Source organism: Rhodnius prolixus, unplaced genomic scaffold (assembly GCF_049639745.1).
Source record: "Rhodnius prolixus isolate KJV_2025 unplaced genomic scaffold, Rpr scaffold_7, whole genome shotgun sequence".
Classification (NCBI taxonomy): domain Eukaryota; kingdom Metazoa; phylum Arthropoda; class Insecta; order Hemiptera; family Reduviidae; genus Rhodnius; species Rhodnius prolixus.
The window spans coordinates 35544227-35560325 of NW_027411582.1; the positions used below are offsets into that span (position 1 = coordinate 35544227).

General features: G+C 36.0%; 1 protein-coding gene and 1 long non-coding RNA gene across 2 annotated transcripts in view; one reads left to right on the forward strand and one right to left on the reverse strand.

The window, feature by feature from the left end:
* LOC141447537 (uncharacterized) overlaps positions 1 to 16099 on the forward strand; it is a 67485-nt gene that overhangs the window by 21329 nt on the left and 30057 nt on the right. The gene's annotated exons all lie outside the window — the stretch shown is intronic.
* LOC141447534 (T-cell leukemia homeobox protein 3-like) overlaps positions 7722 to 16099 on the reverse strand; it is an 88119-nt gene continuing 79741 nt past the window's right edge. Inside the window, exon 3 of the mRNA XM_074115189.1 lies at positions 7722 to 9840. Within this exon, the coding sequence (XP_073971290.1) occupies positions 9657 to 9840 (184 nt within the window). The 3' untranslated portion in view covers positions 7722 to 9656. The remainder of the gene's footprint in view (positions 9841 to 16099) is intronic.

Here is a 16099-nt window from a genome sequence, read left to right on the forward strand (position 1 = left end):
TACACAAACTGAACTCAATGACTATTCGTGTAATTTTATTTCATTTCATTTTTATTTTTTTTCTTAGAAACATTTTTATAAAATGACCAGTTTATTATATTGTCCAATTATGTTGTAAAAACTGAAAGAATACGGTAGTTGGTCTGAATAAATACTGTACCAGTGTCAGGCGCCACGTTAACCGGGCGGTTATAGGCTAGACCCGCAAAGCTAAGATTTATTGTTGGTTTAGTGGGTTCGAATCTCTGTGTAGGCCTTGGATTTTATTTAATGTTTAATATGAGAAATTAAACCCCGCAATGCTAAGATGTATTGTTGGTTTAGTGGGTTCGATTCCCCTGGTCTAGGCCATGGATTTTATTTAATGGTTAATATGAGAAATTTACAGTAAAGTATGTTAGGCGGTTGTAGGCTAGACCCGCAAAGCTAAGATGTATTGTTGGTTTAGTGGGTTCGATTCCCCTGTTCTAAGCCTTGGATTTTATTTAATGTTTAATATGAGAAATTTATAGTAAAGTATGTTAGGCGAATATAGACTAGACCCGCAAAGCTAAGATGTATTGTTGGTTTAGTGGGTTCGATTCCCCTGGTCTAGGCCATGGATTTTATTTAATGGTTAATATGAGAAATTTACAGTAAAGTATGTTAGGCGGTTGTAGGCTAGACCCGCAAAGCTAAGATGTATTGTTGGTTTAGTGGGTTCGATTCCCCTGTTCTAAGCCTTGGATTTTATTTAATGTTTAATATGGGAAATTTATAGTAAAGTATGTTAGGCGAATATAGACTAGACCCGCAAAGCTAAGATGTATTGTTGGTTTAGTGGGTTCGATTCCCCTGGTCTAGGCCATGGATTTTATTTAATGTTTAATATGAGAAATTTATAGTAAAGTATGTCAGGCGGCTATAGGCTAGACCCGCAAAGCTAAGATGTATTGTTGGTTTAGTGGGTTCGATTCCCCTGGTCTAGGCCATGGATTTTATTTAATGTTTAATATGAGAAATTTATAGTAAAGTATGTTAGGCGAATATAGACTAGACCCGCAAAGCTAAGATGTATTGTTGGTTTAGTGGGTTCGATTCCCCTGGTTTAGGTCTTGGATTTTATTTAATGGTTAATATGAGAACTTTATAGTAAAGTATGTTTGTTAGTCGCCTCTATCCACTTCACATAGTTAGGTCTGAAAAAATAAGCGGGCTTTACTTTTTTCTTTTTTTTTTTACTGCTTCGGTGACTTAACTGGTTCTTCCAAAGTACCTTGTAACAAACCTTGCTTCATATTAAAAATGATCCATCTATTGAAGTCTGGGTGGCATTATTAAAAAAAAATTTTAATCCAGTGGTCCTCGCTAATTGGTAGAAGAAATTGGAATAGCCATTTAGCGTCCCTGCGGATTTCCCATTCTTACATCACTCAATGCGTGATACCTCTAACAGAGATAGTTGTACGGGCATATCTATCATAATTCAAGTTAACATGCGACCCTGGTCCAGAAGAATTGTATGGTATATAGGGGTGACTGTGTTGAGAACAGATAGCCTCTCAGGCTCCAGACACTACCTCAGGAGAGTTAGAGGTATTTCTTTGATTAACCCGAGTTTTGGGAAGGTATGATTTTTCCCAAAAAAGTCCATGCTGTTCTCTGTTAGGGGGGGGGTGGAGGAGTTACTTTCTCTTGGGAAGAGTAGGGTGTTTAGGAACTATATTTTGGTTATCCTATCGCCCAGGATCCGCGCTCTCCTGTGTTGTTAAAGAGGGAATAAATCCTTTCTGAAGCAGAGCGTTCAAGCTGCTAACAAAACCCTAGCTCATAATCATATCACTCTAACAAAATTTACCCACTTCGAATTCATAGATCTGTTATACACATCTATCGTTAATCTTGTACTCAAACCCAGACTTTGAGATATCCGCTCTTGTTTCTAGAAAATCTTTGCGTTATCTGTCTTCGAAACTCCTTTAGAGTTCCACAAGTTTTTTTTTTATTAATCTTTTAATACTTCCTTCCTCCTGGGTGGTATGAAAATTTTTGTAGGAAAATTATGATGTAATAAAAACGCACAAATAAAATATGAACATTTATGTATTCTTGTCAAAATTTTTTCATTTTTCTCTTGATTTTTTTTGGTTGTTTTTTGACAAGCAGGAAAAAATGTACAGCTTTTAAATTTTTGAATTTTCTTTCCGTAATTATTTATAATTATAATTAGTTTTTCCACTTTTTTTTTTTCTTAATTAATAATTTTATTAATCATTCAAATAATTTTATCGAAAAATAACATCGATATATTGGGAAGAAAAATTGGTGCCAATATTATCTACAATTTTGGGGGGGGGGTTAGGGGGAAACATTTTTACAAAAGAGTTTTCTTTGAATAAAATTGAAAAATTATTTTACTTAACAAAAAGTAATAATTAAATTAAATATTCTCCTATATTATACGAATACTTTGGTGACCGACCATAAATAGGGCTTTTTCTTTGTTCAAGTAAGGGCGCAGGGAACTTAAAGCGTGATGAGGATGGTAGCATTTAAGTTTCTTTTACATGTTCAAACGGGTTCAAGGACAAATAATGAAAAAGTAAATAATAAATTGTAAATTAAAAAAAAAATTAATTACAAAAAAAGGTAACTTTTAAAAAATAAATTTTGTGCTAATTGATTTGAACAAAAAATAATATATACAAAGAAAATAAATTAACAAAACCAAAATTACATACAAATTATCATATTAAAATTGATTAAACACAATATAATTAATTTATAATTATATTCACTATATACTAAACAATTTTTTTTGTTTTGCTTCACTAAATATTTACAAAATCAATTTTTTTTTTAAATTTACTTTATTAAATCTAATTAAAAAATAGTTTTCAATAATTTACACGAAATAAAAAATACCAACAAAATTTGGGGGGTCGTGGAAGGGAATTTATCTAGTTAACTAGGCGAGAAAAAGAGAAATAGTAATATTAATTGTTACTACTCAAATACGTAGTTATTTTTCAATAATAGTTTTGCTAAAACCAAATTTTTAAGTATTCTACAAAAATTATTAATTTTTTTTTTTTTGATCTGTAAAATATTAATGTGACTTAAATTATAAAAAAAGAACAATAAGTTAAGAAACGAATAAAATTTTAAGTTCAAAGAAGTTTTAGAACTTTTTTTTTTTGGTGAAGTTGCGTGCTTTACTACAGCTAAAGAAAGTTATATTTATTTACTTTTTTGAAAAAGTTTTTCTTTTTCCCCTGGCTGAATTTCTTTTTTTTTTTTTAATTATGTAATTTTGTATGCATGTATATTAATTAATATAGAGGCGAGAATAGGGAACAATATTTACAAAAGTTAATATAGATTATTTAATATTTAAGTTTTTCTTTTTGCAAGTTTATTTCACTTATTTACAAATTGCGTATTATATATGGCATCTAATAAAGATTCCTTTTTTAAAGGAAAAATTAAAATAAAATAAGAAAGAAAAATTCCATGTTTTTTTTTTTTAATTTTAACAACAGGGGGGGCACCACAGCACTGCGCTTAGTAGCCACAATTTTAGGTTAACAATATGGCGATTCATGGCGTGATTCTGTAAGAACAAGAAGTTTTGTTTTCTTCAAGATATTCTATCCGGTTTTTGAAGTGCCCAGAGACCAAAATCAGAAGTTTTTACAAATTTGTCTCTCTCTCTCTCTCTCTCTCTCTCTCTCTCTCTCTCTCTGTGTGTGTGTGTGTGTGTGTGTGTGTTTTTTTTTTTTTTTTTTTAGAAAATTCCTTTATTTCCATCATGCTCCGCTCATTTGAGCACTACATGAAATTAACAAATAACAGTACAAATTCAAATATGACAACTAACGTTTATATAAACACAAAACCACGGGCATAACATAATATAATTAAAACATGGCTATTGTAGAAAATTAAATTATATGTAAGATTCGATAAATTAAGCAAACAAAATCATGGCGGACATTCAATACAGTGACGAAGATAGCTTACTATCTGATTGGCAAATACAATAGGAAATTGTTTTCAATAGTAATTATTATTATTTTTTTTTTATTTTATTTATTTATTTTTTTTTTTTTTATATATATATATATTTATTTATTTTTTATTTTTTTATTTTTTTTTATTTTATTTCATTTTTTTTTTTTTTTTTTTTTTTTTTTTTTATTTTTTTTTTTTTTTTTTTTACCATTATCTACACACTATTGACCCCTATACAAAAACTCGAGCACACTCCTGACATAAAAGTTGAAATGCCGGAAGAATTGCGGCTGAAGCAAAACAGCCTTGTTGGGTGGCCAATTCTCGCCCTGCGTTAAGACATTCTGCATGAGCAGCCGTCTCGCTGACAGGAGGCATTCGCAATCCCATAGCAGGTGATCAACTGTCTGGGCTGAAAAAGAATCGCATCCACAAGACGAATTTTGCAAAATACCGAATCTCAATAAATAATGTGCCATTTTCCCATGCCCAGTAAGAATCTGAGTTAATCCATAACTTATGGTGAAGTGGTCCATTCGAAGTCGAGCCGTCACAGAGGGAATGAAATCTCTTGTGAGTGTACCCGTGGTTGATTCGTTCCAGAATTGCTCCCAGGCTTCTACACTGCGTTGATACGCCCACTGCTTTAGTGCTGTTTTAGGGAACTTATTGTAGGCTATGGTCAGATCGCTATCTTTTGAAGCTGCTTTTGCCATCAGATCAGCAGTCTCGTTACCCATGATACCCACGTGGGCTCTAACCCAAGAAAAAGAAATAGTGCATTTATTCCGCAGCCTACACAGCCTTGTCCTTATCATCTCAATTAGAGGGTTGTGGTTTTTCCTATTCCGCAAAGAGTCCAAGGTGATACGACTGTCGGTAGCAATTCTTACCTTTTCTCCGAAGAAGAAATGGCCCTCAACCCAGTCCAGAGCCTTAACAATGGCCAACTGCTCAGCCTGGTTATTTGAACAAAACGCCGCCAGACGAAACCCCTCTTGAACCACCACCTGTCTCAACCTCATCACAATAAACGCGCACCCAACAAAATCACCATCCTTACTTCCATCTGTAAAGATGTCTGTATCGTATGTCACCTCCAAGTCCATATGAATAGTTGGTATCTCAGCGGGATGCAGCCAATCCTTAAAGCCAACAGGTGCATCCATAACTGCTCCACCCCAGTCCCTGACTGTTCCACCCGATTGAATAGTATCAATAGTTGATAGTTGCTCTATTTGAAAACAAATCGGCATGACTCCAGCAATCACTCCAGCAGCGCTAAATGAAATAGTGCGATAGCCCTTAATCAAACGCAAAAGAAACAATCTCTGAACCCTTTTGAGTTTCTGCCTATTTTTCTTAAGTCCTAAGGCAGACCTCCAAATAGGAGCCGCATAGGTAATTAGAGGGAGAAACGCACCCTTGTAGATGACACTCAACGCACGACTACCAAGTCCCCAATGCACCTTAGCCGCTCTTGATAATATATTAACAAACTGCCAGCTTTTCTCACAAATGAACTGTAAGTGCCGGTCCCAGCATAGCTTTCTATCAAAAATCACTCCCAGGTACTTCAACTGGTCCACCATTTCTAACTGCACGCCATCAAGATACACTGCTATATTTTCAGAATTTATTCTGTCTCTCCTAGACATATGCAGCACCTTAGATTTGTTTTTGTTGAAGGTAATTTTATTGGCTAAAGCCCAATTTTCTATTGTAGTAAGTATTCTGTTGGCATCAACATTGAGTTCCAAGCCAGATTTTCCAGCAACTAGTATTAACAAGTCATCGGCGAATGCTATAACATCACAACGATCAGGAAGCTGAAGACGGAGGAGATCGTCGTACATAATAACCCAGAATCCTGGGCCGCAACATGATCCTTGTGGACATCCTCTGCTTACTACGGCCTCTTTTGATACTGAATTAAGATTTATACTCGCAGATCTTTCAGTAAAATAACTGAAACAGTGTGTGTGTGTGTGTGTGTGTGTGTGTGTGTGTGTGTGTGTGTGTGTGTGTGTGTGTGTGTGTGTGTGTGTGTGTGTGTGTGTGGGTAAAGTTACCACCTTAACTAAACAAAAAAAAAATTGATAAACTGTAGAAAGTTAGTAATTTAAAATTATTACCAAATGTTACCACAATTAGGTAGTAATCAGAAATTCGTCAAACCGGGTGTGAATCTTTTTTTTTTTCTGTTAGTTTTAAGATTTTCGTCCTTTTTTTTCTCATCGGGAAATTCAAATTCAGGGGGGAGGAATGATTAAGCAGAGATTGGACTTAGAAAACAAAATGGTGTATAATTGAAACAAGCGCTCCAAGTGGTTTTTAAGGATACAATAAAGTAGTGTGAAAAATTAAGGCGCCACGGTGGCGTAGCGGTTATAGGCTAGACCCGCAAAGCTAAGATGTATTGTTGGTTTAGTGGGTTCGGTGCCCCTGGTCTAGGCCTTGCATTTTATTTAATGTTTAATTTGAGAAATTTATAGTAAAGTATGTTAGGCGGTTATAGGCTAGACCCGCAAAGCTAAGATGTATTGCTGGTTTAGTGGGTTCTGTTCCCCTGGTCTAGGCTTTGGATTTTATTTAATGTGTAATTTGAGAAATTTATAGTAAAGTATGTTAGGCGGTTATAGGCTAGACCCGCAAAGCTAAGATGTATTGCTGGTTTAGTGGGTTCTGTTCCCCTGGTCTAGGCCTTGCATTTTATTTAATGTTTAATTTGAGAAATTTATAGTAAAGTATGTTAGGCGGTTATAGGCTAGACCCGCAAAGCTAAGATGTATTGCTGGTTTAGTGGGTTCGGTGCCCCTGGTCTAGGCCTTGCATTTTATTTAATGTTTAATTTGAGAAATTTATAGTAAAGTATGTTAGGCGGTTATAGGCTAGACCCGCAAAGCTAAGATGTATTGCTGGTTTAGTGGGTTCTGTTCCCCTGGTCTAGGCTTTGGATTTTATTTAATGGTTATTATGAGAAATTTGTAGTAAAGTATGTTAGGCGGTTATAGGCTAGACCCGCAAAGCTAAGATGTATTGCTGGTTTAGTGGGTTCTGTTCCCCTGGTCTAGGCTTTGGATTTTATTTAATGGTTATTATGAGAAATTTGTAGTAAAGTATGTTAGGCGGTTATAGGCTAGACCCGCAAAGCTAAGATGTATTGCTGGTTTAGTGGGTTCTGTTCCCCTGGTCTAGGCTTTGGATTTTATTTAATGTGTAATTTGAGAAATTTATAGTAAAGTATGTTAGGCGGTTATAGGCTAGACCCGCAAAGCTAAGATGTATTGCTGGTTTAGTGGGTTCTGTTCCCCTGGTCTAGGCTTTGGATTTTATTTAATGTGTAATTTGAGAAATTTATAGTAAAGTATGTTAGGCGGTTATAGGCTAGACCCGCAAAGCTAAGATGGATTGCTGGTTTAGTGGGTTCTGTTCCCCTGGTCTAGGCTTTGGATTTTATTTAATGGTTATTATGAGAAATTTGTAGTAAAGTATGTTAGGCGGTTATAGGCTAGACCCGCAAAGCTAAGATGTATTGCTGGTTTAGTGGGTTCTGTTCCCCTGGTCTAGGCTTTGGATTTTATTTAATGGTTATTATGAGAAATTTGTAGTAAAGTATGTTAGGCGGTTATAGGCTAGACCCGCAAAGCTAAGATGTATTGCTGGTTTAGTGGGTTCGGTGCCCCTGGTCTAGGCCTTGCATTTTATTTAATGTTTAATTTGAGAAATTTGTAGTAAAGTATGTTAGGCGGTTATAGGCTAGACCCTCAAAGCTAAGATGTATTGCTGGTTTAGTGGGTTCTGTTCCCCTGGTCTAGGCTTTGGATTTTATTTAATGTGTAATTTGAGAAATTTATAGTAAAGTATGTTAGGCGGTTATAGGCTAGACCCGCAAAGCTAAGATGGATTGCTGGTTTAGTGGGTTCTGTTCCCCTGGTCTAGGCTTTGGATTTTATTTAATGGTTAATATGAGAAATTTGTAGTAAAGTATGTTAGGCGGTTATAGGCTAGACCCGCAAAGCTAAGATGTATTGCTGGTTTAGTGGGTTCTGTTCCCCTGGTCTAGGCTTTGGATTTTATTTAATGGTTAATATGAGAAATTTGTAGTAAAGTATGTTAGGCGGTTATAGGCTAGACCCGCAAAGCTAAGATGTATTGCTGGTTTAGTGGGTTCTGTTCCCCTGGTCTAGGCTTTGGATTTTATTTAATGGTTATTATGAGAAATTTGTAGTAAAGTATGTTAGGCGGTTATAGGCTAGACCCGCAAAGCTAAGATGTATTGCTGGTTTAGTGGGTTCTGTTCCCCTGGTCTAGGCTTTGGATTTTATTTAATGGTTAATATGAGAAATTTGTAGTAAAGTATGTTAGGCGGTTATAGGCTAGACCCGCAAAGCTAAGATGTATTGCTGGTTTAGTGGGTTCTGTTCCCCTGGTCTAGGCTTTGGATTTTATTTAATGGTTAATATGAGAAATTTGTAGTAAAGTATGTTAGGCGGTTATAGGCTAGACCCGCAAAGCTAAGATGTATTGCTGGTTTAGTGGGTTCTGTTCCCCTGGTCTAGGCCTTGGATTTTATTTAATGGTTAATATGAATAATTTATAGTAAAGAATGTTAGGCGGCAATAGGCTAGACCCGCAAAGCTAAGATGTATTGCGGTACTAGTCTATATTTCCATTGATTAATACGAGAAATTTATAGTAAAGTATGTTTGTTAGTCGCCTCCGTCCACGACACCTAATTTGGTAGTTGGAAGTAAAGTCTGCCTAAAAAAATAGGCAATTACTTTACTTTTTTATATGTGAAAATTATGATGATCTATAACAATTGTGTTTTTTTTTTTTTATTTATACAATATATATTTGAGCGATTGAACGATATCTCTATTGTAGACTATTTTTCTTTGATAAGTTTCTATTTTGACGACTTTACATTCCACTTTTTAGACAGGAAAGTAATAAAAAGTGAACAGGAAATGACCAGTCATTAAATATTTGAAACAGGCTCTTTTCTCGAGGCCCAATAAATTAAAAATTTAGTTGAAATGTTTAGTACTTTGCGCCTAGTAAAACTGTCACTATTTACTTCCTTTAAAAGACTTTTCTTTTTTTTATTTATTTATTCATCTTACTAGGTAAGGGAAGTCCCAATTTCTGACTTCCGTATTTTCAAAGGAAGTGTCTGTTTTGAGGGGGCCCTGAGTTCGAAAAAGGGTCTCTCTTCCTTGCTGGAAGCTGAAATGTTTTATATTCAGTTTGGGCGCTAACTGAAGATCTGACTATATCCCAGTCCCTCAACTAATTGGATTTTCAATTTGGATTGGTTTTGGGCATTTTAAGGAGTGTTATGTGTTTCTATCTGGTTGAGATTTTTGAAACTTGTAGTTGAGGAATTTGAAAGTGTTGAGAATCGTAGAGAGGAGTAAGTTTTATGATTTTCTCACTCTAGTTAGTTTTTTTCTTTCTCATCTTGAGGCTTGGAAAATTCCATCTTTTACATTTATCGAACTCAGTGCTTGTGCAGTTTTCCCCCCTCTTGTTTTTCTTTTATTAATTTTTTTTAAAAAAGAAAACTCAAAACAAAAATAAGAACATTTACATAGTTGTGTTGTAAATATCGCTTCTAAAAAAAACGATAAAATTTTTCAATTATTTATTATGTCGCCCTAACATATTGGCGATGCGATAGTCTGATATTGTGATGGTGGCCAAGGCTGTGGTATTCCTGGTGGTCTTGCCTCACCAGCACCAGCTGTGTAAAGACCTTTACCTAGGGCTTCCGCTTGCAAGGACATCATCAGTCGATTGGCCGCTTGCCTTTCCGCTTCTCGTTCTTCGGCCGTCTGTCTTCTGAAACAGATTACATCCTATACTTAGTTTATATGTTAATTTTTTTTTTTGCACGCTCTTTTAACTAAGAGGACTTGAAAATCTGTTTACTCTTTGGTAATTTTGGTTAGATCATAAGATTGGGTTAATATCGCCTAACTCAGGCTGCTTCCAAGAATGTAGGATGTGTACATCATTCAGTAGATTTGGTTTATAGTAATGGTGATCACATAAAGCATGTAGCAGATCTAATGGGGACTTATATTGATCTATTATAGAATAGACAGCTGACAATAGAATGCATGTAAGCGCTACAGCACGCATGTGCATGCAATATTCGAGATACTAGCCTAGCTATACACCAATATCAGTGGCTGTCAACATGTACTTCGTCAGAAAGGCCGTGGCTAAGTGGCCTGTCGTCGAAGATATCCATCCCACTCCTCCTCCTCCTCCACCTTCTTCTTCTTCTTCACCACCACCAAGTTTGGCGCCGGTGGGAAATGTTTACATCACCCCGGGTATGGTCCCCGGGATACATCCAAACCCTATTTGCCCCAGACCCTAAAGCAGTGAAGTGAACCAAGTTAATATTATAGTAGCCCTATTCCTCTCCGGCATATCTATCTATCCATCCAAACTTGGAACATTATTCCGATAAGTCTAGATCTGGAGGATACTATTCAATGTTTCACTTGATCACAAACTATTACCATCAGCCATTTAATTGCTTTAATTACAAACTACAACTTGTCAAACGTTATTTTACTCACGTACAAAATTTTCTAATTTTCTGGTCTCAATACTGTTCTATCTCTTTTACGATTACATTGATTAATTAATCCGATGAATTAATTAATTCCTCGTCTTTCGACTAATTGATTTTTTTTGGGGGGGGGGCTTTTTGGGGGACGATACAGCCAGCATCGTCTAGGTGCTTATCACTAGAATATCACTCACTTTCCATTCTTACTTATAAATACATTCGCTTCATACATTCATCCCTCTACTATATACAACTATTTACATACAAACTTACAACTAATGCATGGATCAGCACTCTATATTCCAGCCATCCTTATAGCTTAACCGAAATTAAAATCACCGTAATCCTTCTCTAATCATTTTCTTCCATTCATACTAATCGGCTATAACTTTTAAATACACTCCGTATTTCTTTGCTAGCTCTGATACAGATATAAGCACATAGATGTTGGGTGGCGAATATTATATCTTCGTAGCGAAATGGTGCATCTAAATACCTGTATATGTCATCAAACATTCGTTTCCTTTCCTACTACATAACGTGGACATATCCATTATTATATGTTTGAGATCCTCCTCCTCCTCATTGCAATTGATTTCTAATATCGATAATTTCCCTTACAAACAGGAAGTATTACAATCTGGTGTGGTCACTCACACGACTTCCTCCCAATTTAGTTAGACGTTCCTTTTCCTAATTTCTAACCTCAAAGAATATACTTCAGGGGGGAAAGACAACAGATCTATTAGCTCGTTGAAATCAACATTGAATTCAATTCTTGTTTCATTTATTATTGTTATTATTTCTGAAATTATAAATTAAAATATAATTACGTGACACGCATGTCAAGCGAAAATTTTTTTGTATTCTTGTAATTTATGCAAATTTTGTAATGGTCAAAAATAATCATTATTTACCGGAATTTACAAAAAAAAAAATAACGTGGACATCAGCGTGACAAGAATGAGAGCGTGTACAATCGAACAAATTACTAACAAACACCTTATTATAACTTTTGGAGGTGGGGTGGTTGACAAACCTGTCACATAAGTGTGTTCCAAACAACCTCTGGTCTGGCCTTTTTAGGCTGAATAAAATTTCAAACTGCGCTTTCCCCTAAACAAAGTGTCAAAAAGCGAATGCTCCAATATAAAACACGATTTCCCTCCTTCTCCCCCGTCTCTATTATTTTACATTTTCATATAAAACCCCCTTGCCCCAAGCACACACCTCACCCTCCTTCCCGGTCACCTCTAAAAAGCCAATTTTTGCTAATGAGCTACTGCGGTTTTTGAAATGAGTCCCCTCCCACTATGTCATAATAATAATCCACCCCCCATGCTTTTTCCAAAGGTTCCCAAATTTGTAATCAGATTTTATTGGATATTCCAACGGGAGTGTGGAATGGGCACGAAGGTTGAAGGCTGAATAAATGGCAACTAGGGTTTCATGTAACTCGCAGTCTCAGTTTAACCTCCCTACCATACAAATTTTTTTACCATCCAACTCCACCCTCTTTACATAGGGAGCAATTCCCCACAGGAATTAAAATCCAAATAATCATATGTTTTTCCTCCCTCTCCTCTCAACCCCTCACCATGGTTCTATTGTTCGCCAAACCATGTTTTATTTGTTACAAGGATGCAGCAATGTAATTACTCTTCATTAGTCATTAAAAAATTTATACTTCGTAATTTTTCCAAATTATTTATTTCATGGTAAATTTGCGTTCATCCATTTGACCTCTTTGTCGTTTTGGTATGTCGAAGGTGCAAGGTGCCTTTACGATCCCATGATGATTTCGGGATTAGGTGGTATTTTAGATCCCAAAATGGTCTGGTTTCGCCTCTGAATTTGGTCTCCTTAAAACAGGGATTGAGCGACAAAAAAGGATTGAAGATCTTAGATATCGTTGCTAGTATAATTAACTGTATGGCATTAAGAGGAATTAAATATGTAAGGCGAAATTTCAAATTTGAAGAGAATACGTAAAACGGAAGTGGGTTTTGATGAGAAGCGAATCAGAGGTTTTCTAATAATCAGCCAAGTTCCTGTATTCGGTAGTCATGGCATAAATCTTAAATTTCATTTGGGTGTGTTTTGTTGAGAGTAAACCAATCTTATTCTTAATTATAAACTTCAAAAATTTTCAATAGGATGAATAATTAATGCCATTTTCAGTCATTATAAACTTTAGTCCGCCGAGCTTTCGATCTAGGGACTAGGTCATCATCAGGGCTGTGGAACATATTTACAGTGTTATCAATTATATTACCAATTAATTATATTACAATGAATATGTACGAGGGTCGTTTGAAAAGTCCGTGCAAAGTCAGAGAGATAGCACCACTGGCGCGTATCGAGGTTATGTTTAGTTAGTAGCATCTCTTGGAAGAACACACACCAAGTTTCAGCCAGATCGGTCTATTTCATTGTGTTTGGCATTCGTTTGAATCGAGGAAGTCGAGTGATTTTCAAAAAATGGACGAAAAAGAATTTCGTGTGTTGATTAAACACTACTTTATGAAAGGCAATACGCCTCAGGAGACTAAAGAGAAGCTTGATAAACATTATGGTGACTCTGCACCTTCGATTAGAACAGTTTATAAGTGGTTTCAAAATTTTCGGTGTGGCCATATGGGCACAAGTGACGCTGAACGTTCTGGACGCCCTGTTGAGGTTACTACTCCAGAAATCATTGATAAAATCCAAGATATGGTGATGGATGACAGAAGAGTGAAGGTGCGTGAGATTGCTAGTGCTGTGGGCATCTCGAATGAACGGGTACATAATATTTTGCATCAACATTTGGACATGACAAAGCTATCCGCAAGATGGGTGCCGCGATTGCTCACGCTTGACCAAAAACGAAATCGTGTGAAGTGTTGCAAGGACGGTTTGCAGCTGTTCCAGAAGAATCCGCAGGACTTTAAGCGTCGTTTCGTCACTGTGGATGAAACATGGATACATCACTACACTCCCGAGACCAAAGAACAATCTAAACAATGGGTTGCCAAGGGGGAATCTGCGCCAAAAAAGGCGAAGACCGTTCCTTCGGCCGGAAAGATTATGGCGACTGTCTTTTGGGATTCGCAAGGAATAATCCTCATCGACTATCTGGAAAAGGGTAAAACTATTACAGGTGCATATTATTCATCGTTATTGGACCGTTTGAAAACCGAGTTGCAAGAAAAACGCCCACGATTGGCCCACAAAAAAGTCCTTATCCATCACGACAACGCACCAGCTCACACCTCAGCAGTTGTGGTCGCAAAATTAATGGAAATAGGGTTCCAACTTGTTTCACATCCCCCCTATTCTCCAGATTTGGCTCCCTCGGACTACTATTTGTTCCCCAATATGAAGAAATGGCTGGCGGGAAAAAGATTTTATTCAAACGAGGAGGTGATTGCAGAAACGAATGGCTATTTTTCAGACTTGGACAAATCCTATTATTCGGAAGGGATCAACAAACTAGAGCAGCGTTGGACAAAGTGTATAAGCCTAAAAGGAGACTATGTAGAAAAATAAAAAAGGTTTACCCCAAAAAATTAAGTAGTTTTTATTTTTGCACGGACTTTTCAAACGACCCTCGTATGTTGTTTAAATTGTTGGTGTCAGTTTTGAAATTTAGACTGTTTTCTGTCTTAGATACGTATGTATATCATTTCTGTGTATATCATCACACACAGACCGATCGCATTCAGTCCATGAACAGACAAGACAGAAGACACACCAACCCTCTAATGATGTAAAAACAGTATATTGTAAATTAGGTAAATATTTTTGTAAATTTTCTTTACATTATACATATTCATTGTAATATAATTAATTGGTAATATAATTGTTAACACACTGTAAATATGTCCTACAGTCCTGAAGATGGACTTAGTCCCTAGGTCGAAAGCTCGGCATAATGAAGTTTATAATGACTGAAACTGGCATTAATTTTTCATCCTATTGAAACAATAATACAGTCACCAAAAATAATGAACAGTAATTCAAAAATTTTCATTCTTTCTGCCTCACTCGTTAGGGGTCTTTGTGGACATTCCACGTACAATATATTGTCATAAAGATTTGTCAATATGTTGTCATAAAGATTATAATTTGGTCGAAAATAATGTAACGGTATAGGAGCCGTAGAAAAATAAATTTGAAAATCTTTAAGGAAAAAAAAAGACGATACGGATAATAAGGCCTTATTTTTATATTTAAATTTTGGGGAAATTCAACTAGAACCTCTGATTAACCACAGAGTTAAATTGGAAAAACATGTTTAAAACAGACAAAGTATAAATTGGCCAGCCACCAATCCATCCTGATGCTGTGCAAATGGGGTGCATGCACATAGTCCTTCACTTTCCAGGTTGGGACGTTTGGGTGTGTTTACGTGGGTTAAAATTTCAATCTAACCCAGGCATGGTCCAGAGGGAAGAAGATTGAACATGGCTCATTATCTATAAAAAGGTGTACAAAATTTGTTTTTCTGTAAACAGGGGCGGGGGTAGTTTTGAGCGTGAATCACAGGGAATGGGTGGGCCTAAGTTCCCTAGGGATGGTGTGGATGATTTTGGGTTTATATTTTATATTAAAGGTGGGGGTGGGAAGGCTGTACGAGTAGGTGGTAGGGTTAACCCAAAATGTAGTGAAACAAGAACGGGTCAACGCTACGTCAAAAATATTATGAACTCTCACCTCTGTTGGTTAAAAAAAATACCCCCATGGTCCCCTCGCCCGCACTCCCCTTTATCCCAATCCTGGTCAACCAGTTTTATCCCATAAATTTTGACAATCTGTTACTGCCATTCATTTTGTTCACCCTTCTGAGGGGTGAACAAGGTTTGAGGGGTGGGTGGGTGGGGGTAGAAATCTGCTTTGTTTAAAAGCAAGCAGTGTAGAATATAGGATCGCTTCCCAGTCTAACCAGTTTCAGCTTTTTTTTTATTCATAGTAAATAATCCAAAAAAGTCAATCAAATGTCGAATTTTGTCTAAATAAATATCGATGTGTACAATGATGATCGGCTTTGGCGGCTGCGTGTACCACTTTTTTAAAAGGAAAAATTTTAAATTTACTTAGTTTCCTACTCGTCTATTTTCAGCCATACAGATGCTCGTATTTATTTTCACCAAAACTCACTTTTTATTAGGAAATTATGAATCGCTTTAAATTTCATTGATTGAACTTAATTTTAATAAAAATATATAAAATGTCATTTTTGAATTTATATAAAATATTGAAAATAAATTAAATTTTCATGATTATTCAATTTAATCTGCTTCCGTTTCATTTATTTTAGTACTAATTCAGATCAAGGCCTCCAGTTCTCGCAAGTTCTCGATCTTGAATCATCTTCCCCTTCCGAGAAAACACTCTATTATTCTCAAAAAATCAGAGACAAATTTTTTGTCAGGAAATATCTGGAGCTTCCTGAATACGAAAAAATCTAGTGTCAATTAACCACTCTTTCACGACACTTTTCACTGACTACAATTCTCGACTATCAACTTT